General features: G+C 41.9%; 1 protein-coding gene across 1 annotated transcript in view; it reads left to right on the top strand.

Moving 5' to 3' along the window:
• gpc5a (glypican 5a) overlaps positions 1-26,449 on the top strand; it is a 120,447-nt gene that overhangs the window by 64,391 nt on the left and 29,607 nt on the right. Inside the window, exon 8 of the mRNA XM_053866768.1 lies at positions 17,232-17,394. Coding sequence (XP_053722743.1) covers positions 17,232-17,394 — 163 coding nt within the window. The remainder of the gene's footprint in view (positions 1-17,231; positions 17,395-26,449) is intronic.

Raw genomic sequence — 26,449 nt, 5'->3', positions numbered from 1 at the left:
TCAGTTCTCTCATTGTATTTCCTTTTAATCGTTTCGTTGCTTGTGTGATACATACAGTATGTCGTCTGGTAAAGTCGAACAAACTGCCTCCCAAGTCAACATGAGGCGAAATAATGGCAGAACTTTGGGGAAAAAACGTTTGTCACGGCAGGCAGTATGATGTGAAGACTGATGGATAACACTTTGGTCTGAAGTTGTCCATGGTCTATATCTGACTTTTAACTTAGAACACGAGGATGGAGGGAGGAATGAAGTAGACGACTGGTTCAAATCCAGAAACTTTGCTGATATTGCAAATAATACAAAGTGCTCATTGTAAAACAAGTATTTATGTAGACTGCACACACTGTATACAGTATCGTCTTGTACTGGAGCTCTAGCTAAGTAACTGCCAACAGGAAACGCATGAGGTTAATAGAAATACTATCCTCCTCTCCAGTTGAGTTCAACAACCCAAGACCGAGCAGGCTTTCTGAACCAGCTTATTGAGTCTGTATCTGTAACGGCCAATACATAACTTTTACAATTGGCGGAGGTATTTATTGATTACATTCATGTTGCATGCTGTGAATGGTAGCTTCACTCTCACAGCCGGAGATGTTTTGTCTCCTCATCTCGGATGTAAATAAAGTTCATTCATGTGTATGCGGGTAGCATTCAGTAGGTTTTTTTCTGAATGAATTACTGAAACATATTTGATATTAAAAAATGATGGACGACTAGAGCAAGTCTATGAGCATGTCATTCCAAGACAAGACCAAGAGCTTGAAAATGTGTGGTCTCAAGTCCAGTCCTGAGACAGACTGGTCCTGAGTATGACATCACTAACATATAGTCCAGTAACTTAGATGAGTAATGGTTTAGTTGGGTCACGGACTGTGAAGTGACTTGAAGCTGACGTTTTTTATAGTCATTTGTTTGCCCTTAGATGCTTTCTCCATACGTTATTGAACACAATCTGAGGTGCCTGACTGCCACACACAGCAAAAGGGGAAAAAAAGAGCTTTTCTCTTTACACTTATTGCTGAGTAATAGCTAAAACGCATGACTGTGCAGTTAAAGCCCAAAGCAAACAGTTCAGTGTTTCTAAATGATTCTTTTCAAATCTCTTTATATTTACACAATCTTTTTTCTGGCTTCTGACAGAATCAATGTGGCGTTTCAATAAGGGCCGTCTGCTCTCATGCTGTAACTCTTTCTCAGCTGCGTTCTTTTCCCAGAATGATGAGATTAGGGCAGTTTGCAGAGGCACTTTCCATCAGGAGCCTCGGTAACAGCTGCTGGAGCGGCATCAGCAGCTCACACGTCTGCTGCTGGAGTTTCCCAAGTGAGCAGGCTGAAGGCCGGGTCATTTCTCTCGACCTCTTGCTGGCACCCCCTCCCTGACTAATTCTCACCATCTGTAGGGTGTCACCGCGCGTGACTCTGTATCAAAATCATTTCAGGTTCTCTGATCCGCCTCACTAACGCTCACTGCACTCGCCTCACTTCTTCAGCAGTTGTTAAAGTGCTCTGATCATTTTTCCTACTCAGTTGCTTAGAAATGCAGGCACTTCATAGAGACCGAGTTGTTTTGGGAAGTAATGTGTTTATTATTGTGAACTTTTTTGCTCACATCTGAATGATGCAATACAAAGTAAATCTCAATGTATTCTCTGTAAAATATGCATATGTTCTTATTTAAAAATGCATTTAATAGTGTTAAACAGCACAGCCTTTGATGCTAGCGGTGTCTATAGGCTGACCAAGCTTCACAAAACAGGGTAATTTTGGAGCCCAAAGACGGCCGCCTCTGCTCTGCAATGCTTGACTTCAAAGAATGTTTTAAATGCAACCCAACACTGTTTTTAAACCAAAGAGCACCGTCTACTGAGGTCTGAAAATAAGCACTGCTTCATGAAGCTTCGGCAGCTTATCGCAACCACTGCCATCATGACAGCCTTCACTCCCTCAAGCTTTATTGTCTCGCTCACATTCAGCAAGTTTCCCTGTTAATCCAGTTATTTTACACTGAAATATATAAACGTGAACCTCATTTTAGAGAAGACTGCAATAGAAACAGTTTGACTTCTGTTGAATTCAAACCCTTTATACACAATTTTCAATGTAACACAGATGCAAGTCATCGCTTGTCATGAACAGTTCTCCAAGGGTTTTTGCTCCATAGGGCTCAGTATAAAACCTACAGTTGTATGCTATACCTGTACTAACAGGCGCACCACTTGTTTAGCTTTCTCAGTATTCATCAACTGGCATGAAAAAGGGTTCTGTAGTTATTTTTTCAGGAGTCAGATATTTAACATTTGCTAGACTCTACTAAAGTTAATCCAATAAATGCCATGTAATGTAATCTATTTTCTGCCAAAGCGACACATAACGCATCCTTTTGCTTGTTATTACTGACTAATTTTGGTACATTTTTACCTCATGTCAAAATGATTATTTTTTACATCTAAGGAATTCCTTCACTTGGTAATCCCTCTGGAGGTGGTCCCAATGACACAGGTGGAAGGTGAGGCACATGCAGGACAGGCAGCCAGTCAGCCTCCGCAGGCCACACTTGGTCAACCACTCACTCCCTCGCACCTGCAGTCCATTTTCAGTCGTCAATTAACTTCTGTATGTTTTTGGATTTGTGTGTGGCGGCCCAGAAAAACCTGAATTATTGCATTAGTTCAGCTAAGGTCTGACTTTACCTACACATGGGAGATACTACCCTGCAGTTAATAGCAAAACCAAGCCGTGTAGCTTGACTAAGATAGGAGTGTGTGATCGGTGCCTCCATGAGCCTCTGCTCTTCCACAGAAGTAAACACAGAAGTGTCAAGTTAGGAAGTTGAGATGGCAGTCTAATGCAGTGATTCTTTCTGATTATTAAAAAAAAAAAAAAAAATATTTGAAGATATTTAAAGAGTTTTATTTATTTTATTCATATTTTAATTCATGACATACAGTTTTTTCTCATTTTCTCGACAGTTTGCATCCAGTGTATTTTTTTTAGTAAATTTGATGAATATGACCTGCTGCTGGTTGGACTTTTCAATGTAAAATGTATATCTTTGTGATGGTCACATGGTTTCAGGTCATTTCACGAGGTTTTGCTTTGTTTACGTCTAAGTAGATTAAGTATGCTTATTGAACACCAATGAAATCTAGAGCAATGAATCAGCTCTATTGCTTGAATGGGTCCTGGGACCATTTGTTCTGGAAAAAGTGGGCTCTGAGATCAAAAGGGTTTAGAAAACTGATGTCGGCCATGTTGAAGATGACGCTGATTTACATGTGTGTAGATTAGCGCATCAACCACCTTCATTCAGGTCCAGTTTTGATTGTTAGTTGACTCAAAAAACATAGAGGACCTGATTTGCGACCCCCATGTGACGAAGAAACCCTTCAACTGTTGACTGTTGGACTGGAACAACTAGGAGCCTTTGCTGCCCCCTGTGTCAAGGAGGCAACATGACTTAATTATTCACTTCACTCTGTGCTACATATACAGTAAACTGGGACAAACCACTGCAATGGGACTTAATCCAGCTTTTATCTAAGCCTGTCTTCTCTGTGCATGAAAACATGGCCACTGAAACACTAGAAAGCTCCCTGGTTTTATGCCAACTCCGGCGGTAATTCTTAGGTGAATTACTTAAAAAGTTTGTCACCATTCAATGTGATTTTGCCATTTTATTTTGTTTGCCTTCAAAGGAATAGTGTGCTCAATACTTGGTTGCTCAGTGCTGCTTTAACTTGACTTATTCTCTGAAGCAGTATAACAAGTATGGGATCAATTTTCACAGCGTCTCAAAATGGGTCATTGTAAAATTAAAGTTAAATGTTTTGCATTAGCCTACCATCCTTTTTTACCCTTTTGCTTTTATTCTTAATACATTGAATATGAAAGAACACTTATGGCATAGCAGTCTTTCGATTCGCTGTGTTTACACGCGTGTTCAAAATGCGTTGTCTAAAACAACTTTCACTATTAGTTTTTGCCAGTTCAGCAGGTATATAGCAAGCTGTGGGGATGCGTTTCCATGTTATGAATAGCCAGGGAGTAAGTCCATTGCCTTTTTAAATGCTGCCAAACTGAATGAGATTTTAACTGAGTGAGGACATCTTGGCAAAATACACTTTGCACAGAATTGATTTGTTGGACTGAGACTACTGCTTTAAGAAGTTGTCTGATTTTTTTATAGGAGAATTCTAATTCTTTGAATGGGCTCCATTTACGCTTCAGCGACAAAGAAACAACACCCTGCACCTTGAGAACGGATTGCTTTTTAGAAAAGACGGCAATTAACTTGTCTAACCACATGACCTCCCATTAAAGCTCTGACTGAGCTAAGAGCTGCACATGTTCATGTATTATAAACTGTGTTTTTGTTATCAACAGCTTCTCAATATTTACGTTGTTGATCTCGATCGGTTGTGTTTTATGTGAATCCCATTACGGGAACAGCTTGAGAATACTCAAGAGCCAAACTGCATCTGATCTCTAAAGCGGTTTGTGAAGCTGAAATCATGTGTTAATTAATGGATTATGCATGAATGTACATGGCTAATTCTCAGTAACGCACTGGAATATGCAGTCTGTGAAACAATGTATGCACTTGGAGCAAATGAATGTATGGCATGACCGCAAATGACAGAATGTATCCTTTGTAAAAACAGAGGTGCAATGACTGGCCATAGCTAGGAAAACTGAAATGTAACTGAAATGTTTGCCCTTTGCTAGAGCTCTGAAAAGTGGTAGCCACAGACCAAGCAATCTCCAACATATGTGGCGTCATGCTAAGTTTCTGCATGACCTTGTTTGTGCGTCTTGTAAAAAGCAGATTCCCCCTGAGTAGAGTCGCTGCCTCTTCCTGTAGAAAGTCAGTTGTTCTCCCCTGTTGTCCTTCCCTGAGAGGTTCATACAGGGGTTCTTGCTCACGCGGTTTATCCAGGAAACCATGAGAGAGGAACCTATACACTCTGACTGGGAAACCTCACATTCTCATATCTCATGAGTGTACCAGTTTTAAATTCTCTGATCAACCTCTTTTTTTCTCCCTCAAGCACAACATAAAGGGGGTGTAACGGTACACTGGCACTTCGGTTTGGTACGGTTCTCAAGACACGCAGAATTTCTTCTTATTTGTGATGACCATTTAGAATTTCTTTTCCTTACAATATAATGTAAGTGCTCTATCAGTAGGTTTCTTAAAAACAAGCAAACAAACAAAAAACAATTTAATAACAAAACAAAATGAGAAAATGCTAATTAACAAATAAAACTGAATAAACATGAATAGTACTATGAGCTTCAACCAAAACCTTTTTTAGCCAATATATGAATGAAATGATTGGTAATTAATGGATTGGTCATTACTGACTATAAATACATCTGCCTCCTCGCTCACTATTATAAGTTTGTTGTGCATCTCAACTCTCCTGTATTGCGGGCTCTATTGTGTTTTGTTGCTGCTTTCGGGAGGTTTCATGCTGCGCGCTCTGTCTCAAGACAAAGTGTGGTCAGTTCAAAAGTCCAAGATGTGAACACAAGCCAGTCGGGTTTTGGCTGCGGACTTGACCCCGGTTGGAGAGCTGCACCTTGTTTAGGGAAACTCTCCACGGGTGGTGAGCTTCTCGCCTCAGGCGACTCTGCGCTAGATGCCGGAAACTACGTGAACAGCGCGACTCCACATGAGTCAATAGATGCCGGGCAGTGAAGGGTGTGATCGCTGTGTGGGTGGACAACATCGTTCAAAAACAAATGGAGACAAGTTGGAGACAAACTGCACGAGCCGGCTGATTTGCAGGCCTGAGTACATGTGCTATTACACTTCAACAACTAAATGTAGTAAAGAAATCATTTGATTTTCTGTCGGAGTGGTTTAATACACAATTGAATCTTCCTGGTGCTCTAAATAGACAGAGAATAGGTGGGGAATGCAATTTTTTTGGAAAATAAATAATAATAAATGAAAAAGTCTCCAACATTTTGCATTTATATCATACAGTACCAACTCCAGGATTTTCCAGTTAGCATAATGTGTTACAATCCATTGTCATCAGAGCAGCTCCATTATACAACAGGCTCTGTATCATGTGACTTTTTATCATAACTTATTCAAGCGCATCCATTTCTACAGTGGAGTTTCGTTGATAGTCTGATCATGACTTGCTTAACAAATAGATTGTTTTGGCGTCCCATGAGTTCGCAGAGTCACGTGCGACCGCCTGTCTGCTTTCTTTTGGATTGCCGTCTCAACATACATATTTATTGTCTCAGCCTTCACTAAGGTGTTTATCACAGATGTTCTCCAGCCTGAGGGTGATTTGTGAGCAGAATAAACAACAGGGAGTCCCAGCAAGCCTAATCATGTAATTCAGGGACAATAGAGCCCCAGGATAGACGCGGAGAGAAGGCTGTGAGTCATATGAAGAACCTTGTCAAATGTGGCCAGAGTTAATCGTAGATTTGCTTAAAAATGAATTGCACTGCATCTATTTGTGGCAATCTGGAGGATTAACTGGTATTGTTTTCACTGCGAGCTGGTCACACAGAGTTCAGTGTTTATTTCCATTTCTTTAGCGGCATTGGAGCAGCTTCCAATCATGTCACCAACACTCCGACCAGCCATAGATTGCAACGGCCACAAACAAACAACAGCAAAATCATTCAGGGTGCAATTGTGTGCAATCATGGATCAAACGACTGACTACAAAAGGAACAAAGAGTTTGGAGTTTCAGGAAATAGATTAAAATATCAATCAGTGTCATCAAACAGCAGGATGGGGCAAAGCCGTAATTCCTCACCACTCAACAGAGGATGTTTTATTGTGTCTGCAACACAAACGGACACAAAAGACCAAATAAACCAGACACGACCGCTGGTGCTCAGATGCCCACGTCATGCTTCGGTTCTGGTCCCCGTAAAATAAAACCTTGTCTTCCAACTGTGGAATTTGAAGCATAAACAGATCAGTTCTTGACAGTGTGTGGTCACATTTCCTAATGTTTTTGACAATATGACACAATATTGACAGAAAATAAAGTAGAACTGCCAATTTAATCTTATTAAACATCTTGTTTAACCCAGGTATGTTTTTTTTTTTATGCAGTTGTTTTCTATTCTTCCAGCTGCATAGAGTTTGCTGGAGCAGTTCCACCCTAATGTTAAGCCTAAAGCAGAACCTTTTGGACTGGGAGAGTCAATAATCCTGCATATTTAAAGTAATTTTTATAGCATAATAACAGTCTGAGTTGATTTTTTTCATCATTCAATTTATTAATAATTCATATTGAGCGCAAGTTTGGAGATCTGGCAAAGCAGAACTGGTTGTACAGTGATGACGAGTCACTTGCAACTCTGACAATAGTGTAGCCATAAACAGTATCATCATGTGACGCAGCCTGGTCCTATCACTCTCAACTTGAAACTCGTGTTACGTTGACTTGATCCTAAATAGTTCCCATCATGCTTTGCAGTCCAATCGTCCAATCACAGTGGTTGGTCACTACAATACGGCTCCGCCTCCACAGCCTGAGCAGCTAAGCTCCAGGAACATTGGGAAGTGGGAAAAAGAAGTTGGAATACATATGGATGAAAATGCACTTCAATGTAATCTCGATGTCCTGATGTGACAAACTTCAATTTTGGCAGCATTAAGGTCGCGTAGAAACCCATCTGCTGATCAAAGACTGTGACTGGTTTACTGGGCAGCAGAGCATCATGGGACGTCACCGTAACTGAGCTTGTTGTTGCGAGTGGTAGCACCTTGCATGCTGCTCAGATCAAGTCTCTGGATTAACTGGTCTGAAGTTGGGAAATTGCCATCTGACCATGAATCTGCGCTATAGAGTGCCAGACACAGTCGTCAATAGAGCATCACCTGAAAATAATAAAGCACTATTCTAATGTGATTAATTGCAATAAATTCATTCCAAAATGAATTAAAGTGGAAAAAAACGAAGAAGTGTGAGTTGGAGGTTCAGAGTATTTAAAATAGTTACTCTCCACATCCTGGTTCTCATTAAGGAATTGTATCATTCTCTCCCAATGTTGTCTTTTGCGTAGCGTCAACCGGGGAAACTTTGTGTCTTACTGCGGCAAACCAGGTTCACTGCGTACGTTGCCCTGGTAACTGACGTTGTGGTTCGCTGATCCTGCTTCATGAAACCCTCAAAAGATGTATTTTGTGCTCACTTCAGGGAAAACCGACTCAGGCTTTCCACCTTCCCCACCCTGAAACGTCTTCAGAAAAGATCCAGATCTGGGCGAGGTACCGTTGTTAATGACTGACAAAACCAGCAAACAATGTCCACACGTATTTCCCTCTCTGAGATTGTTCACAAATGACTTCTTTAGTTTGGCTTGATGAACATAATTGGAGAAGGTTCTCTCTCTCAGTGTGTGTTTGTGTGTGTCAAAAGGCAGCTTAGCTTAATACCGGCAAATATCAATTACATAAACCAGTGGCCACGCTTACTCTGATGGCTGTGTGCAAATGTGTCGACCTGCTAGCAGCCTCGGTGTTAGTGCACATGGCGGCGGCGTTTGAGCAGCTTATTAACGTGATGAAACGCACACTTGCCTGCTCGCATGAGTGCTCGCTGGCTGCGGGACCGAAGAGAAATGATAAGAATGAAAGCAAAAGGTTAGATTTTCCTTCTACTCTAGGTCGCCTTGTAGCGCAGGCGAGTATGAAAGTGGATCCATGCAAATGTATATTTTAATGTTTCTCATCTACATGTTTGAAATATTCCTTTTTTGCTCATGGCCTCGACAACAGCCCAATTTCACCAGAACACGATAAACATAAATCATTTTTATTCCTCTCAGAAGCGAGGGAAACTACAGGCAAAAGAAATGCAGATATTGACAAATACATCATGCAATCTGAGCCTACAAACTGTGGATTTCATCATTTTGCTCATCAGCAGGTCCTTGCTTATGAATTATTTGTGGGTTTCTCTCCCCTCTGCTCGTCCTCTCTTCTTGATGTGGTAAAACCCATCAAGACTCCGTAAGTAGGTCCCGTCCCTGTGTCTCTCAATCATAATCAGGGGCAGCAGCTTCTCACTCAGTCTGCCGGCTGAATTATTTACTCGTCATTGATGTGGTGGTTGACCAGCAGTTTTTCTTCTGAATTATGCATGAACACTCCTCTTCCCTTGTGCGAGAGATTATCATTCACATTTTATTCATTATACGCGCCACAATATCGCATGTGACTGCTGCGTGAAGTAGAAATGACGACCGCATTTTCCCCTTATTTAAAGAAGACGTTTACATCAGCGAGCGCACTGGACAGCAAATCGAATTTCTCCCTTTATTCATGCTGCTCTCCGATGGTGGAATCTTTAATATGATGCGAATGTGATTTAGGGAAGGACTCATGAACATGCAGCATAGTAATGGGTTTTAACCTCCGCTTTAGTTTGGTGTTATTAAATCCTCAGGGTACGATATAAACAAACTTGAGCCTTGCTGGACATCAGTCACCAGTGACATAATATGCTCAATACTGCTGGAATTGCTTAGTCGTCATTCCGTGACCCAATTCCCGCCTAGTCAGACTGAGATCACTGGATTCCATGTGGTCATCATGTTGTACACTTTTGATGACTACTATATTTTTGTGTTTATGGACGTGATGTTTGTGACAAGCCCACCCCAATAGTTTACTTTGATGGTTCCCTCCCATTACTTTGTCAGGTGTCCCATAGTCAAACCGTACCTCATTTCAATTTATTTAAAATTCAGAGACTGAAGTTCCAGAAATAAAGTCTGATTACAATGTTTGTCTCACATACTGTACTGATTCTTGTTGTCATAGCGCCAACTGCTGCAGTGCATTATGACACTTCCGGTAGCATGAGTGGTGGATGTTGTATTGTAGAATTTGAGATCGGACTTGGTCTTGAAACCTGTCACAAGACCACTTTTTCAGGACCTCGATCTTGTCTAGGTCTCAGTTGCATGACCGTTTTGTCTGGACTGAGACTTCCGGACTCCGGAATTGTCTTCTAGATCAGTTGAGACTGAAAGAGAAAACAAAAATGGTAAAAGAAGGATTTGGGCTTTTCGTTTTTTTTTCCTTTGATATTTATCTGGGGTATCAAAGTGACCCACAGAAGGTTCACAGTCAGAGAACAGGTACAATTTTGTCTGCAATGGGAGCATACTGTAAGTAGACCTTCAGAGCTCATAGGTGGCGCTCTCATTTTTAAATGATACAAGATTTCATTGGAACATTCATTGGGAAATATTAAAGAGTACAAGAGAGTGCCATCTAGTGGGCTCTTAAAATGAGCACACTGTTTCATGAAGCCTCACCAGCCCATCACCAGCCCATTTTTGTCTCCTCTCATCCAATCTTACCTGCTATGATGCATACTGGCTTCTAGAGTTCAGCTGTTGATGGCCAGAGAGAGAGTGGCAACTGAGCTTTTATTCTGTTGCAGGCTGTTGATAACTACGTAATGTAACTACGTATTATGTTTAATATTAGATGTTGGTATGCATACGAACACTTTCATTTTTTATAATATTGATATTGTATATTTGTAAATATGCTATCATGACTACCTGTTTGCACTAACCATTTACTTATTTCTGTTTTTTCATACAACTAAAGAGCTCCTGTAACAGTAAATGTCTCCTTTGTGAGATCAATAACGTCTGTCTTATCTCATCTCATCTTATCTTATTTTTAAGTGACAAATAAAACAAGAATAATCCTTGAATAATAAATAAACAATTCTTTACAGTCACATTTTACATCAGTGCTCGTGCTTGTGTTGGCACAGCTTCTCACCGGTCCGCTGTGACTTGTGGCCCAAGTTTAATAACATGTCCCGTCTTACAGTACGGCTCCTGTCTTCATATCATGTCAGGAAATAGTGTGCTTCAAGACCTCTGTTGTCATCCAAGGACTGCAGGCTCACAGACTGTCACCCTGACCTCTGTAAAACTGAAGTGCTCAAATGTCACACACCTGACACAAAAAAAGAGCCATTTATGGACCTCTGCCAAAAAGTCTGAGGAGTAAGCTGTCATCATTAGACTCCACTATATCTGGACTCTCCAGCAGCTTATGACACAATCGTGCTCATTCACCTTACACACCCTGTTAATGTCAAGGTCCCCTGCTGGACGTGCAGGAAACAGGTCTTGGATTTCCACCGTCATTCTTTAACAATAAAGCTTTTTACATTTCTGAGCATTTCAGATTTAAGAGTCAGAATTAGGATGGTAATAACAAACTCAATAACAAACATAGGCTGCACTCTTTAGCTTGCTGTACTTTATATTTCTCATCTTCTCCATCTTCTGGAGCTTTTGGTTAGCAAGCAATCCAAATTAAAAGGCAGCTCAGGTCCAGTTATGAAAGGGTGTGTGAAAATCCTGATACATCCCAGCGTCTAACCCGCCTCGTGCAGTCAGTGACCTGCTGTCAAGCGGTCGCTGCGGAACTTGAGCCTGATAATCAGCCTGCCAAGGCTCGCGCTGCGCAGAGGGAAATATAAGATGACAGTCTGTGTCCCGGGAGCAGACTCACTTCCTGACACTTTTCACCGCTGACTAGCTAATGTGATCATTGTAAGACCTCCCCCCACCCTGTATTTACAGATGCTAAAGCATGTTCAAAGAGAATAATCATGACTGTGAGGAGCCACCTTGAGCTCCGTCGCACTGCGGAGCAGGATCCGTGTTGGCATGTGCCACCCACCACGTCTTCAAGTCTCCTTCCTAGATTGTACTGTACATGACAATTAACTGCAAGCTGTTTCACTGCTACTCAGTCAGCCATTGGATGATAAATGCTCAGGAATGCTGGTGATTATTTTTGGCACTCCAGCTGGACGTCCGGGCTGTAGTATAACTTGAAAGATTTTTATTAATTAGATTGAAAGCTTTTTCCTTCAACTTGTTTTAACGTGAGCCACAGACATGAAAAACACTGTCCTCGTCTAAAGACGCTTTATTCGGGTTTGTTCAAGTACTAGAGCATAAAAGCTATTCAGCCTTGACTAAACACACTCAGAGCAGATGGTTTTCCATCAGTGGGGTGGGTTTATAGCAGAATGTACTCTATCGTCTGAGGCAACATGAGACATCACATTGACTGGCAAAGAAATAAGTCAACACTCGAAACGGAGCATGTGGATGTCTTGCTTTCTCCTAAGCACCTGTGTGATTGTGACATCTTGCAAATAAAACCACTCCGGCATCTCGTGTGGAGTCGGTGAGGCCACATTGAACAGTTTGGTCCTTCAGTTCTGGAACAAGATGCTTAGTGAGTTCCATGTCTGGCACGAAGACGTCAGTGGAAGATTTTTGCAAAACACATACTGTATGACAAACCTCTGAGCTATGTAAACTGTCTAGCGGTTTAAGGAGTGGCACAGTGTTAAAAAAAATATACAAAATACACAAAATCCAGCAATCCATTTCAGTCTCCCAAGTGAGGTTTACATAGCACTGAATGGCCGCGTGGGAAATAAGGACTTGAGATTCTGGAGGAGCAAACTGACACCGTTTCTGTTAAATAGAGCTCTGATGAAGTAGTCTGATCTTGTCAAAGTGGGTCAGGTGCCTGGGAGTCGCGAACTAGCAACATACAAGGATCAGGGAAGGATGGTACTTGCTCGGTTGGACCCACTATTGATTCAGTTTGAATTCTTTTTTTTTTTTCAATCCGAGTAATACAGGTACATGAAACATCCGACTTACAACCTGCTGGACTTACATCCACCCGTATTTACGACCACGGCAATGTCTGGCAACGCGTACGACAGTTACAGCAGCACAGTATCCCAGCATCTCACTCTCACACAGCCATCTACCACTACAGTAGTACCTATAACTCTCGCGTCAGCTATTTTGAATGGCATTCAAGTTATGTCCAATCCGACTTCCGATCCCGGGCGTAAGTTGGACGTTACGTGTAATTGTATTGTGCTCAAAGAGACTAAGTGATTTCATGTTCAGGCACACTTTCATTTCAAGCTCACCAAAAACTACACTTCTCCAACATAAAAACTTGTGAAGAAAAGAAGAACAGTTGAAGAAAATGAAGGGGAACTTGATGCATGATGGGAGTATGATGGAGCAACACATCCTCACTGCCATGGCATAGTATATTGATGTTGGAATGTCGAACATATCCCTGCCTGCCACGGTATCGCAACACGGAAAAACAGGCAATCCACAGCCCCGCCTGGAGCGCTACATGTCGTCGGTGTAAGACGCCAAAGTCCACTTCACGACCATCAGTACATGACACCATGGGAGTGAGGATTGGTTGGATGGTTGTCTAACTTCCCGATGAACCTCAAACCATGAGACCAACCATATATTTGTCGGTCACATAGTTTATCCCCTGCGATTAACGCTAAACCAACATTGCCAATCTTCTGGCTTATACAAGAAGTTTTCTGACGTGGTGGTGACCAATTTTGAATCGGTACGTGCACATTTATGGCGGGCACGAGGGCTATTCATTATTCTGACTACCTGTGGGAAGAAGTGTCTGTGAGGGGGATCGTGTGATTTAATGCTCTGGTAGCGTTTCCAGATGGCAGGATTGAAAATGGTGTGTGGGCTGGCTGACTAGTGTCCTTGGTGATGCTTTGGGCTTTGCGTATGAAGCAGTGTAATGAAGACATTCAAACGCAAGAAGCTAGTCTGAGCCAATAAATATTTGATGCTGGCTCCTCTTGATTCGCTGCCGTTTCTAGTCCTTGGAAAGTAAAAACTGCCAAAGCAGATTTAAAAGGGGGCTGTCAGATTAACAGAATGATGCAGTTTCAAGTATTCATGTTGCATGTCCCAAAATGACACAGGTATTTATCCATGGTAAGTTGCCGTGGTGTAGACGTCCTGATGTTCTGTTTGTGTGCCAAGGGCTGTTCTACTTTTCCAATGACATTTTTAGGTTTTAAAATTAGCCACATATGTGCTGGAAGATGTTTAACTTTTTTTTTTCTGTAGTAGCAATTGCTATTGCGTTGGACTATTGAGTTTTCAAGTCTTAAACCGATTTGTCATGAGAAATAATAATTGCAATGGAATCTATGAAAACTATTGGCTTATTACTTTGTCGTCTGATTTTTTTTTTTTTTCGCGCGATGAGCTGGCAGTGAGTCTCACCTCTATGTTATGCTCACAGTTCAAATGACTCTTTTCAGCTGATGCCAGGAGTGAAACGTTTTCGGTCGGTGTCATGGAGCAGTAACTTGTCTTCCAGTTGTCTTCTGCAGTGGTGTCATTGTAACAAATGATCTCCAGTCTGTCATCGAGCTCACGTACTATGATTAGCTCACCTGTCAACAGCTTCAATCCAGACGTTGAGGGTCCCTTGCTCCCCAACATTTCAACTGTGAATGAGATGAGCTAATCCGGATCAGGCTTTTCATTAGGCTGCGACCACCCAGCCAACAGTTTAATATTGCATGCGCCCAGGGTCGGTTATGCAGGATCCGACCTTCAAGGCCAACCTATTGGCACAGCATGTGACCTTCCTCACCTCATCAGGGGCCTGCTGTGCACCTTTGGTTAACAAAAACCAATGTAGCATAACGGGACCGAAGGCGTGTAAACAGTTCAATCATTATTTTGAGAGGATAGTAGAGTTATGGGGAGAGGGCTACAACAGCTGGTGCTTTATGTGCTGCTCTGTTTACTGAGGGGGCAATTTCTCTCAAAAAACCCTGACTTGGTCCAGTACAATAACTGACCACATACACCTTCAATCTTTGACTCTTGTTGAAAACCAATGTCCCTTCACTGTTTTGCTTTGCGTTTACAAATAAAGGAAGTTAGTTCCCATGAATAATAATCGTAAACTGAATTGCGTTTCATATTGTTTCCGCAGACAAACTAGTAAAAGTGGGTTTTTGGTTTTCTTGCAGGGGGGAAAATGGCAGAATGCCACAGCTTTGTTGCAATTTATTTATTTATGATTCATCTACTACACAGCCAGCCTACCTAACCAGGCGCCCACTGGCTCCTGCATTGTTTTGATCCTCGCTTCAAATGCTATAGTGTGACAACGGGACCACTGTTATTTAATTTCATGTTTTTAATTAGGGCGAAAATGCATTAGATTTTACCTTATGCTATGCCCTAACCACTGTGCAGTGGTAATGTTGTACATGAATGCATTAAAGTTATTGTCTACCTTTGTGTTAAAGAATGGCTGTATAGATGTGTTGCCATAGACACGTGACAGTTGTTAGCAGTGGCATTGCATTTTATAAAATCCACTTATTCAGCTTATCATAGTTTTGCCACTGCCAGTCATGTGACTGCAGCAGTCTTTAGAATGTTTGTAAATTCAAACTAACCTGTCCAAGTACAGCTATTGAATAATGATAATAATGACAATAATAATAACAATAATAATTTGTGCTAATGTAATAGTGTTTTTAGTGTGTTATTCGTGCCCTTTTTCCTGGCTTGACCACCTTCCCCCCAAAGTGTATGTTCTTGCTGACATTGCCATAATACTGGCAGCATCATTAATTCATAACTCGACTTTAAGAACCAAGCACAAAGCTGAATCAAACTAAACCTGTCCTGAAGTCCATCTGTTCATCTGCAGCTCAGTTGGCTTGTTTAAGCTGGACATAGCCACTTGCTATTGTGAGATGGGTTAGATGTTCTGCCAATATCGTCAAATTGGTGTTGGAGTCATTTCACGGTAATAAAATGAACATCAGGTCTGTTACCGTTGCAACGGCGCCAATTGCTGCTCTGTCGACTCTTGCTTGCCGTCTGAGCTGCATTGGTAATAAAGATACTTGGGCTGGTTCCAGACAGCAGATTCATGTTGTTGCTGTGTTTCATGTGTGCAAATTTAGCAGAAGAGAATTCAGTGAATAGGAATAGCGACTCGATAACCATCATTTCTCAGTGGTAAGACCACAACAAGCATTTTGCCAGACAGCTAAACAGTGAATGAACCCGCAGCACTGTTGGCTTGCTGCCCATGTCACTCACAGACTGAAAGCAAACAACACATTCAGGCCGCAATGATTTTCTGCGCAGCTCAATGAAATCATGTTCAGCCCAGTCGAGGTGATGATCTGGGAGATTGGCAGATTTATTCAAAGGAGATAGATGTTGTAGAAGCTGTGGAACAAATGAGTTTGTTGTAAAATATTATCAAACAAGGCTTGACTAATGAGTTCTGCTGCTTGATGCAAATCATGCCGTATGCAAACCAACAGAACAGACTGAAACTTGCTTCTGTTTTTATCCAGCAAAGACCATGTTTTTACAGAGTTGTGAAGAGGACTCATCCTCGAAGGTCCCTTTGTGATTCAAGGATGATTTAGTGCTGGGCAGAGCGTGATGTTTGCACAGATGCCTATTTGTTGACACTTAAAACCTACCATGTTTATGCTTCTATATTCTCCCCGTCGGTAGTTTTTGTCAAGAATCTATAGCAAAACCTTCGATGAGCAGCTGTTCCTACCTGTGGAAATAAACTTCATAAAATTGCTTGTGACTTTTACAGCTTTCGTATTGAGCGCGTTGGCTATGTAGCACAGTGTAAATGTCCAGTATCACACGATACAGATGGAGGCTGTCAGTAGAAGTGCCTTTCAATAAAGCTATACATCTGACATGCAAACTAATCTTTTGTGAAATAGCTGTTTTTTACCTTGAAATGTGACCAGCAGGTCTGACCTTTAAGGTCAAAAGTGTTTGACCAGGCTAATTTCAGCGGCCAGTAAATTTCAGCGTACGGACAGAGCAGCTAAATTGGCCAGACTCTCCGTCTTGTTACCTGCCACTATTGTGGTCGTGCGCAGGTTAATTATGTGCACGGATCCGTCCTGTAGCTCGGCCACAGCAGCACCCCTGATGCCCAGGCTGTGTCACGGCGAACCATCGCGGTCACTAATTAGCATGGACACAACCTTTCTGATCGACACCCCCCCTCCGCGCTCCCCCACTCCTTCCAATGATGCACCGTGAATTTAAATGTGCCAATTACTGTAGCCATTTCCCCTGGTATCACGGAGGCTTTTGCATTTCTGCAGCCCTGCAATCTTGTGTTGCTCCTTGAACAGTTGAAGTGCAGTTGATTTCAGAAGAGATTTTTTTTACTTCAAATATATAATGCAAGATGCATCGCATGGTGCATGTATATTGTCGTGTGTATACAGTAAACACAGCAAAGGATTTCTGCGATGATGTTGTCTCATGAAACATCCGACTTTGTCCCAAACAGCTTCTGCAAGGGAAGTCCATTCCCAAACTGGGAACGCTGGACCAGATCGAAACAGGCAGTGGAGACTTGGATGGGTGGTTCAGCGGTGACTGCGATGATGAGGATGGGTGCGGCGGTTCAGGTGGTGGCGACATCATGAACAGAGTCTTGAGCGTTTCCAAAGGTAAAGTTCTCTCATTATAATCACATTATTTCAATGGCTCGAGAGAGAAACGTCAAGTCACCTACATTTTCTGTCAACTAGACAAAGTTAAATGGAGTGAAAATGTTGTTTACATGACAGGATGTCTGTTGAGTATGAATTATTCTTCCACAGACACACTCGGTGCATCAGTGTCAGCATTCATGGTGTGTTAAATTGTGCACGGATGCTCATCAGTCTTCTGTTGCTTATATTGCTAAACAGCTAATGTCCTGTGAGAATTGTCGTCGAGTGCAGAACGGTACAGGTGGAAGGCTGCAGGGGAATTGTTCATGCAGGAAACATAGTATTGGAACTGGTTTTGACAACTAGGTCACACATCGAGACTAACACATTTGTGAACTCACGACTCCTTGCCTCCATTCAACACACAGGATGGGGCGGAAATTGTGGGAAACCTGCATAGAAGAAAACACTGCTTTGTGCTCTTTAAAGAGGACCAAACCTCATGGCTTGAGTGTCTTTTAAAAATGATATTGGTCCTGTATTGGACACAGGAGGGTGTATTTCACTGATCTTTATCTCCGCCTTGTTCACTCAAGCCACACCCACTCTGTTGTGATTGGTCAGGGAGAAACCTTCAGGTCAGGAACAGGAAACAGGAGCTTGTTGCTGAAGTTTTAAACTGCATATAACTGCACAACTATTAATGTATTTCCACTGTCGTACAGACTCAAGGTGAATACACCCAACTCCCTACAACGCAATCTGCCCAGCTGGATAAAAAAATAATAATGTGTTAATTGTGTCTGTAGTCACAACTAATGTGATAAAATGACACCACCAAATAAAATACCGATATTATAACGGCCAAATTCAAAATGAAAAACATCAACAACAAGAAGAAGTCATGTGATGCAGCACAAATCTGTCAGAGATGTGAGTGAGACACTCTACTCTCTTTTAATGCATCAACGGTGTCACTGTGTTTCAGTTCTCGCATTATTAAGTGAATTGATGACATGTGCATCCAGGTGCTGGACAGAAACCAGTTATAATGTGAGTCACAGCAACCTGGGATGGGGTCTTGATTCACTGCAAACCGCCAGTGGATTTTGTGTGAGTCTGGGGTTAACTCGAAGTTGGATTAAAACCAAGGAAAACTTTCAGATGGTGAGTCAAAGTCAACAACAATATAGACGCAGGAGCCTGTCTGTCATACTGAGAATGCCTTTTTTGCTGTTAGCAAAGTCAACTCTCCTGCAATACAGTGCTTGTCATTTCTTTCCAAAGTTGTTCTGGAGTGGTGAGGCGGCATGACGTCGGGGTTTGAAAACAAAGGGCAGAAATGTTTAAATGTACTAAATATATATGACTCATTCACACACAGTTTGTGGAAATAAAGCTAATTATTCATTACAGTACTGTTGCGTCTGGCGCTAGCTCGGCATTCACAGCTGGAGCTCGCCTCTTCTCCATGATGTAAATGTGGCTCATTAGAGAGCAAGCACGCGGCATTAACCAGCAGCATGTAGGTGGCAATCGGGTGGCATTTCTTCGAAACCAAAGAATTTTAACTCTGGAATTTCACACATTTGTGATTTATAAATGCCTCTGCTTCACCTCCAAGCTTGACCGAGTCAGAGAGAAGACCTAGCATAAAGCCTCTCGGTCTTGAGACCAGTCTCCGGGAGAACAACTCTACCTGCTCCACTTGGCCTCGCAGCTACAGCTGCTATCAAGGAAGAGATGTGTTCATGCAACAGTGCAGCATTGCTTAGATTGGTGCTATTTGTCAGTGTGATATTCACATTTACAGCAGGCATACTAAGTCCCCCGGTATGCCACTGCCTAAGGCATCATACATTATTTGGGCTCGCCTTTTTCCACTGTGTATTGTGGTATGATTGCTCTTTATAAAGGCAATACACAAACAACAGAAGAAGGTTACGTCTCCCCCATTGCGTCATACTTGCCTGTGTGTCATGTTGACACGTCTTTGTTAATGCTCTTGCTTCTAGACGGGGATCGGAGAACATTGAATAACATACTTGACACAGAAATGAAGTCTCCAAGCTGAAATATATTATTTTAATATTAATATTTAAAATGTGTTTGTTTGTTTGAAAAAAGATATTTTACAAGAAATGCATTCTCGCAACATATGCATGTAACAAACGCATCTTACAGTTTACCTAGAGCTTCTTTTTGATTTTAGGATTCGATAGGACCATTTAATTTTTAGACTCATGATCTGTGAAGAATCAAAGTTTGATGCTGTTTATATATTGGTGGTGTCCTGAATTCTGGATTCACAAGTCATATGAAGCTTTGTAATTTTTGGTGCAGAAAGAGCTGCACTGCACACAGCATTTCTTGCTCAACCCTTCTGTGTGTTGTACAATCCAGTGGCCGGATGTCGATCAAGCAGGTGACCACAGAGCTGCCAAACTTGAAACACATGTCCACTCTCTTATGCCTCTGATGACTTGCAGTTCAGTTTTGACTCCAATCTGCTGAACTGCATTGCCAGTTAACACCAAAGTCTCTCATTGATCGATTTGTTGATGCTGTCCAGTGCTGATAAATAGTGCACAAGCATGTAATGTAATGCCAGAGCCTCACAGCGCCGCCACAGTCCTGGCATACTGTACTACATCATTTTCAATTGCCCTAGCGGATCTGTGTGGACAGCAGTGCACAGTTGGTTTTAACTCAGTGGAAAGTGTTCGGACCGGAAAATGCGCGGATGCATGTGGATGTGGCCTAAATGCAGGTGCTCTGCACAGCATGGGTTTCTGATCGCTCATTCCATTTAACATGAGCACAAATCTTAATTGTGTAGTCAAGGCATTTAACTTGTAGAAGACCTCAGGAACCTTTGTTGAATCACATTCCTCAGCTGCCGCAGTTTATTGCTGCCACTAACCTGAATCGCTGTTAGCTGTCGACTCCTCAACACTCTTCCTCAAACATACTAACAAGCTGACTACTCATCTCCTTGTTGAGTGAAAATTGACAGCACGGCACGATGATGTGGAGGTCATCCAAACATGCGGTTGTGGCTGTGTAGATGTTTCCTCGATGGCTCGCCTGTCTGTCATAAGGCAGCTGCAGGTGGAAGAAGCAGTGAAACAATTGCTCATCTGAAGCATGACAAGGTTCTGACATTCATCACCCATTGCAGTCAAGCTGCCCTTTTCTTGTTCGAGGCTGGTTCAGCCCGTCTTCCATATTTACAACCCACTGCCTGCTCTGTGTCACGCACCCCTCTGTCCCGACCTTCTTGGAAGTGGCACAGTAGACCCCTGCACTCATCCATTTCTCATAGACCCAAAGACATTGAGATTTCACCATGAAATGGGTTATACAAACCACCTGAGTTCTCATGTGGGGCAACATAAAATGCAACAAGCTGGACCAGAGAGGGAACAGTGACACGAAACCCAAACACAAGGTGGCAAAATACGCAACAACACGCAACACAGGGAACAGTGAGGAATCTCAGTGGCACCAAATAAAACGGGGTAATCCAAAAGGAAAACCCTTCCCTCTCCTTTTAACAGGTGCATTGCAGCCCAAAAGTACAGCAGGTGGTGCTCACTGCTACACTAGTGTAGTGTCCACTAGATGTGGACTCATGGATGTCTAACTTAGTCATCTGTGTGTAAAACAAAAAAGGGTTATCACACAGAAGGATCTCAACAGAATTCACTTTGACAAAACAAAACTCTACGTAAAGCTACACAACCACAAAACCAAGATAGTGACAACATATGACAACAGTTCTCATGAGACCTGACGTCTCATCAGGAAGCAGCAGAGAAGAGAGTCTATAAGTCATAAAGACACATTTATTTCTTACTGCAAAGGAAACAGTAGTCTTTAATTAAAAATAAAACTAAGTACTGAAATGCTTTCATTGGAACAAACTAATAGTTTGCTCTCTGCCCAGTTGGTCTTGGACTTTGTGTCGCCCTCCTCTTTGGTCTTGCCTCTGTACGCTCTGATCACGACTAGTCTTGACTATAACACTACTCTAAAGGCCCATTTATCCTTCCTCATGTACAAAATTTTACACTTCTGTTTCGAATGACGTTGCAGAGAGTCAAAGGTTTATGACAAAAACATAGCCCAAAACAAACATGGCGACTGTGGAAGAAGTATTGATGATGTAACTATAGCACAAAATAAGAAATGGAGGCAGTGTTGCAGGAAGCGGTGGCTTATATATCATTATGATTAAATATATTGTGACTGCAGGACGGAGAATTTCATAAATGGGCCTCAAGCTGCAACCCTGTGCTTTGAGGTCACATCAGACTGAAGTTCCTCTACTTCCTGGGATCCTTTCAAAGAAAGTTGCCATGTCCTTGTTGCTTTTGGGACTGTAGTTAGCTTTCAAATCAATAGATCAAAACTGAATCAACCTCTGTGTGTGAAAGTTCAGGTATGTTCATTCTGTCTTTTCAAATGTTTGTCTGTGTTCAACGGTGGGATGAATTGTTTCACCCAACTTGTACAGTAGATGCGCCATATCAAGAAACATTCCCATCCGCTCCTTGCTCTGTTCTAATTCTAGAGATTCAACAATTCAACAAAACGTATTGTCGTCTGTTTATGATACGTATTTAGCAGTAACAAAATATGAATCCAGTTTTAACTGTACGTGAACCTCAAACAATTTGAACAGTCACAGTGCTGTCAATGGCCCTGGGATGGCACTTTACACTCTAGACTAACACTTTAGAGGGATTTAAATGTATTAATTCATCTAATCCAATTCCTCACCAGACAGAACGGAAAACATTCTTTTAATTATAACTGTGACTAAATGGCTGCAATAAGCCATTTTTCACGAAAGAGAGGCATACACTGTTACCCTCAGTGCAAAACAGAGGGAACACAGCGTTTCTTTCATTTCCCATTTAGATCAGACAAGCATCTTGTGCAAATGAGCAAATGAGACATCGCTTTAGAATACAGAGGAGTGTGGGCTGTTAAGTCCGCGAAACAATTAGTGCTAACTGTAATGAGGAAATCAACCGTATATCGTGATATCATCTGCAACTTAGTATTAGCTTTTCAACAGATACTTTCGCAAAAAAAAAAAAAAAAAAACAAAAAAAAACTGTAAGCAGTTAATGTAACTCCTTTTTTAAAATGTGTTTACTGCTGTAAAGCTGCACAGCAGTCATTATATTGCAGCAATTCACTCCATGGTGCTTCCATGTAATATTCATATTCATTTATCATATTTATGCTGTTGCTTGGTGTGGAGCAGTGTGTGCTACCTGCAACGTAAATGAATTCTGAGAGCGTTTTAGTTTGGTTGTGTGTCAGAACGGTGGTCAAATAGAGTCTTGTGCCATTAACTTCTTTAAATGTCACATATTTTTCCTGAAGTATTACCGCTTTTATAAAGCTTCACTCAAACCAAAGCTAATCCTCTGGCTGACCTGAAAAAGGCCACGCGTTGACTGCAGGCGACATGCATCCCTGTGTGGGCACAGTCACTTAGAAAGAGTCAGGGCTGGAGTATGATGAGCTTCAGGGTTAACCATTAAGGCACTTTCTAAAAAGCAATGCTGAAGGTACAAATGTTAGATATTTTCAGGATCACTCTGACGTACAGTTAGTACGAAGAAGAATCCGTTAAAGGCTTGCAAACCGTGTAATAAATATTGCATCTACTCGGAAGATATCATGTTGTTCATCCATGTTTTTCAGCTCATGAGGTTTTGGTTCCAAGGAGCTTCGACGTTGATCGATTGACATTGTTATGGGTTATGATTTGCTGGCCCAAGGTCTGCAACTATCAGCCACACCTGTGCGCACTGCCACTCCTGAGAGTTATTTGGAGTGGAGTATTAAAGTCTGCAAGACTCACTTGTTTACTTGCCTTTGAGTTGATACCACTTGTTGACTGTGCTTGTGACTTGGTTTGGATGTTTTGACTGAAGAATGTTTTTGTCTTTTTCTGTTCTCCCCAGTTTGTTTGATCAAATTCTCAGTTTTGTTTATCCATTTTGTGTAGATTTGGTGCGGAAATGCGAAGTGATACGCAAATGTTGCAAACACTTGCCGTTACCATCAGCATAAAACATTGAATCGCCATTATTAACCGGCAACATTTGAGATCTTATCAATAGTCCCAACCAAAACGCAAGCGTCAAAGCAGTCTAATCTCATGGAAGGAATATTCATGGACATCTGACTTACAATATATATGCAGTGGAATCGTCAATTACATTTTATCATGCATGCATTTGTGCTGCAACCATCAATAACTTGGAGGCTTGGCTGGAGATTAAAAATCCAGCTCATCGTTTTCTTTTGATTTAAGATGTTTTTGATGCACACAGTCCATGCTGCCGTGATGCATTAGACTCATGGATGGATGCCAATCATGCTCACAGAGATTGGAATCCACCAGGCTCATATGTCATTCATTTGGAGTGGCTCAGCACATTTGCCTTTGCTTTAAAGAGATGAAGTAGACAGTGTTGTTAAGAAGAAGAATGGATATTTGGGCCTGTTAATCGGGTTGTTTCTAACCCGAAGCACCCAGCAATGGACTTGAATTTTCCACAAGTTCAGTTTGAGTGCAAATTGAACTTGTGACCTTTGATTTCACCAGCATGGTCTTCGGTCTGCTGGAGCAGAAGCATCAAATAAGCCGACACTAGTGAGGTGAATTAGGTAATTACAAAGGAAGATTGTGTCCTGGGATGCTTCGATTAGAAGCGGTTTCTAACCGTTCATGAGGCTTTGACATGACTGAGCAGGTTCTGCAGTGACAGATCAATACGTCCACGGTGTGTGAAGGAGCGATGCCTTGGCTTTTATGATCCTGCTCTGGTGGAAATCAGCATTGTTCACAACCTGTGCTTGTCTGTATTGTTTAGCTCCACTTAATCTTAATGTCCTTTATAGCTGCATCATCAGGAAGAGTGTGTAAATATCCCTGTACCCCGTAACATGGTGCATCGCCAGTCCTGTACCGTTGTTGGTGTTATTTGCTCAGCTGTGCTCTTTCAACTGTGATCGGCGGTTAGTTTGAATTGCCCCACATAATAAGGTACTTGACTTGAACGTGTACTTTATAGAACATGAAAACACCCAGTCCATTCTTATTAAAGATTCGTTTTAGAGTGGAGATGAAACATTTTCAGGCACAAAACCTAATCTACCCAAAGCAGACTAATTAAGACTGCTGGCTTTCAACCTGTTAATTTTTTTTAAAGAGCACAGAAGCTCAAAGTAGAACTATTTCTCTTCTCCATTCAGCGTTTCCACTCGAGACTTTTAACATCCCTGATGAATACCCTGCCCATTTGGCAGAACAACAGTGGTGTGACTGGAATGGAAATGTTTGTGAGGAAGTAGTGTGATCAAGAACATGCCGAAGAAACACAACACCGAAGAGTCTTCACTGTGGATGGTGTAGAATTCTACCACATCAAATAGTGTCTGGGGCTCTTGCATGAATCGCCTTACATCTCATACATGTGGCACAAGCAGCACATTAAAATACAGGTAAATGTTCACGATTAAATATCAAGTTCTAGACTAGCTTGTTGTTCTTTCTATTGTCAAGTAGTCGGTAACATAAAAGGGAATAGATATGTCAGATAAGACAGATGTCATATGTACACAAGCCTCAACAACCACGTACTGTAACATTCCTAACCTTTATTATACATATGGTTTATCATGCATATTTCTGTGTCAGAAAATGTTCATTTTGCATGCCTTTTGTGAAGTAGTTAGGTTAGCCTAGAAAGTAGACTGCAGCATGACAAATTAAATGGTTAAAACTGGGGAGGCGCCGTCCACAACGCTCAACATGCCAACACAATTTATAAGCCATTCAGAGTAATATAAAACAGGAAAAGCAAAACCAGGGTGGAGAAACCCTGAGACACAAACTGCCACCACCATTTGGGATGAGCCGGCACGGATAAGGTGAAACATAATGTCGAAGGGCCCATTAACAAGAAGGGAAGCCATTGCAACTTCCTGGTGCAGAACTCCATGGGCTGTGGAATCATTCACTCCCACTTTCTGGAGAAGAGCTCTGCCACATTAGCAGGCAACACAATTGGACATTTGCATGAGAGCACACTCATATTCTCTCCTCCACAATACCGAGCAACGGAAGAAAGATGGCACCGCACACAGTAGGCGTCGCATTCGTCTGTTGTCCGAACTTGTCAACAAGGAGGATGTCATTAGGCAAAGGCGTTGGGAGATGAAATTTGTGTGTGAGAGCGTAGAGAATATGTGCACAGAAACTGGGAACGACACCAGCGGCACACTAGATTCTACACAGAGCTGTCACAGCTGTGATCGGTTGAACACAGCTGTGTTTGGATTTGGGCCACAATCTATATTTTATTGTTATGGCTCCACATTCAGAGCAGTAATTTCTGCAAAAACTGACATTCCATCCCCAGAATACGCTGCATTGAAGTAGATTATTCTCCTGGCCTGATGTCTCTCTATTTTCTCTAATGCATGGCTGAATGTTTTGGCCTCCTCATCTAATTGCGGTCCAGACTATTTGATGTGGATGGCACTTAACGCTTCTGTGTCGCACTGAAAAAGTAGCTGCATCTCTGACAGTAATGTGAAATTTAACACTGAACACAGCCTGTCTTTTGACTTCCCGTTGTGACGTCTGTGCTCCAAAAACACCTTATACCCTTATATATAGTAAGTATATAGTAAGTATAGTATAAGTAAATTGTTTACTTATGGTGTTTGTACAGTTAGCGGCCTCGCTATGATCTTAGTGTCAACACGAAAATCTTCCCCAGAGGTTTTCACCTTCTATATTATCCAATCTGGATGACTGTTCTGTCAACACTTTCTCACTCCCCACGTGTCTAATAGCATCAATTTTCAAGTGGACTTCAGAGTGATGTCGATGTCAGACTTCCAATTGGCATGTTGCCGAATTTAGGTTTTCTGTTGACCCACATGCTCAGCAGCATATTGTGACGCTGTGGGTTCCGAGTCACGTGAAAAGAAAGACAGAGTTTGGGGTGGGATTAGCCTTCTGCTCATTCTG

The sequence above is a fragment of the Synchiropus splendidus genome, chromosome 5 (genome assembly GCF_027744825.2).
Source record: "Synchiropus splendidus isolate RoL2022-P1 chromosome 5, RoL_Sspl_1.0, whole genome shotgun sequence".
NCBI lineage: Eukaryota > Metazoa > Chordata > Actinopteri > Syngnathiformes > Callionymidae > Synchiropus > Synchiropus splendidus.
This window is presented reverse-complemented; position numbering and strand designations above follow the sequence as displayed.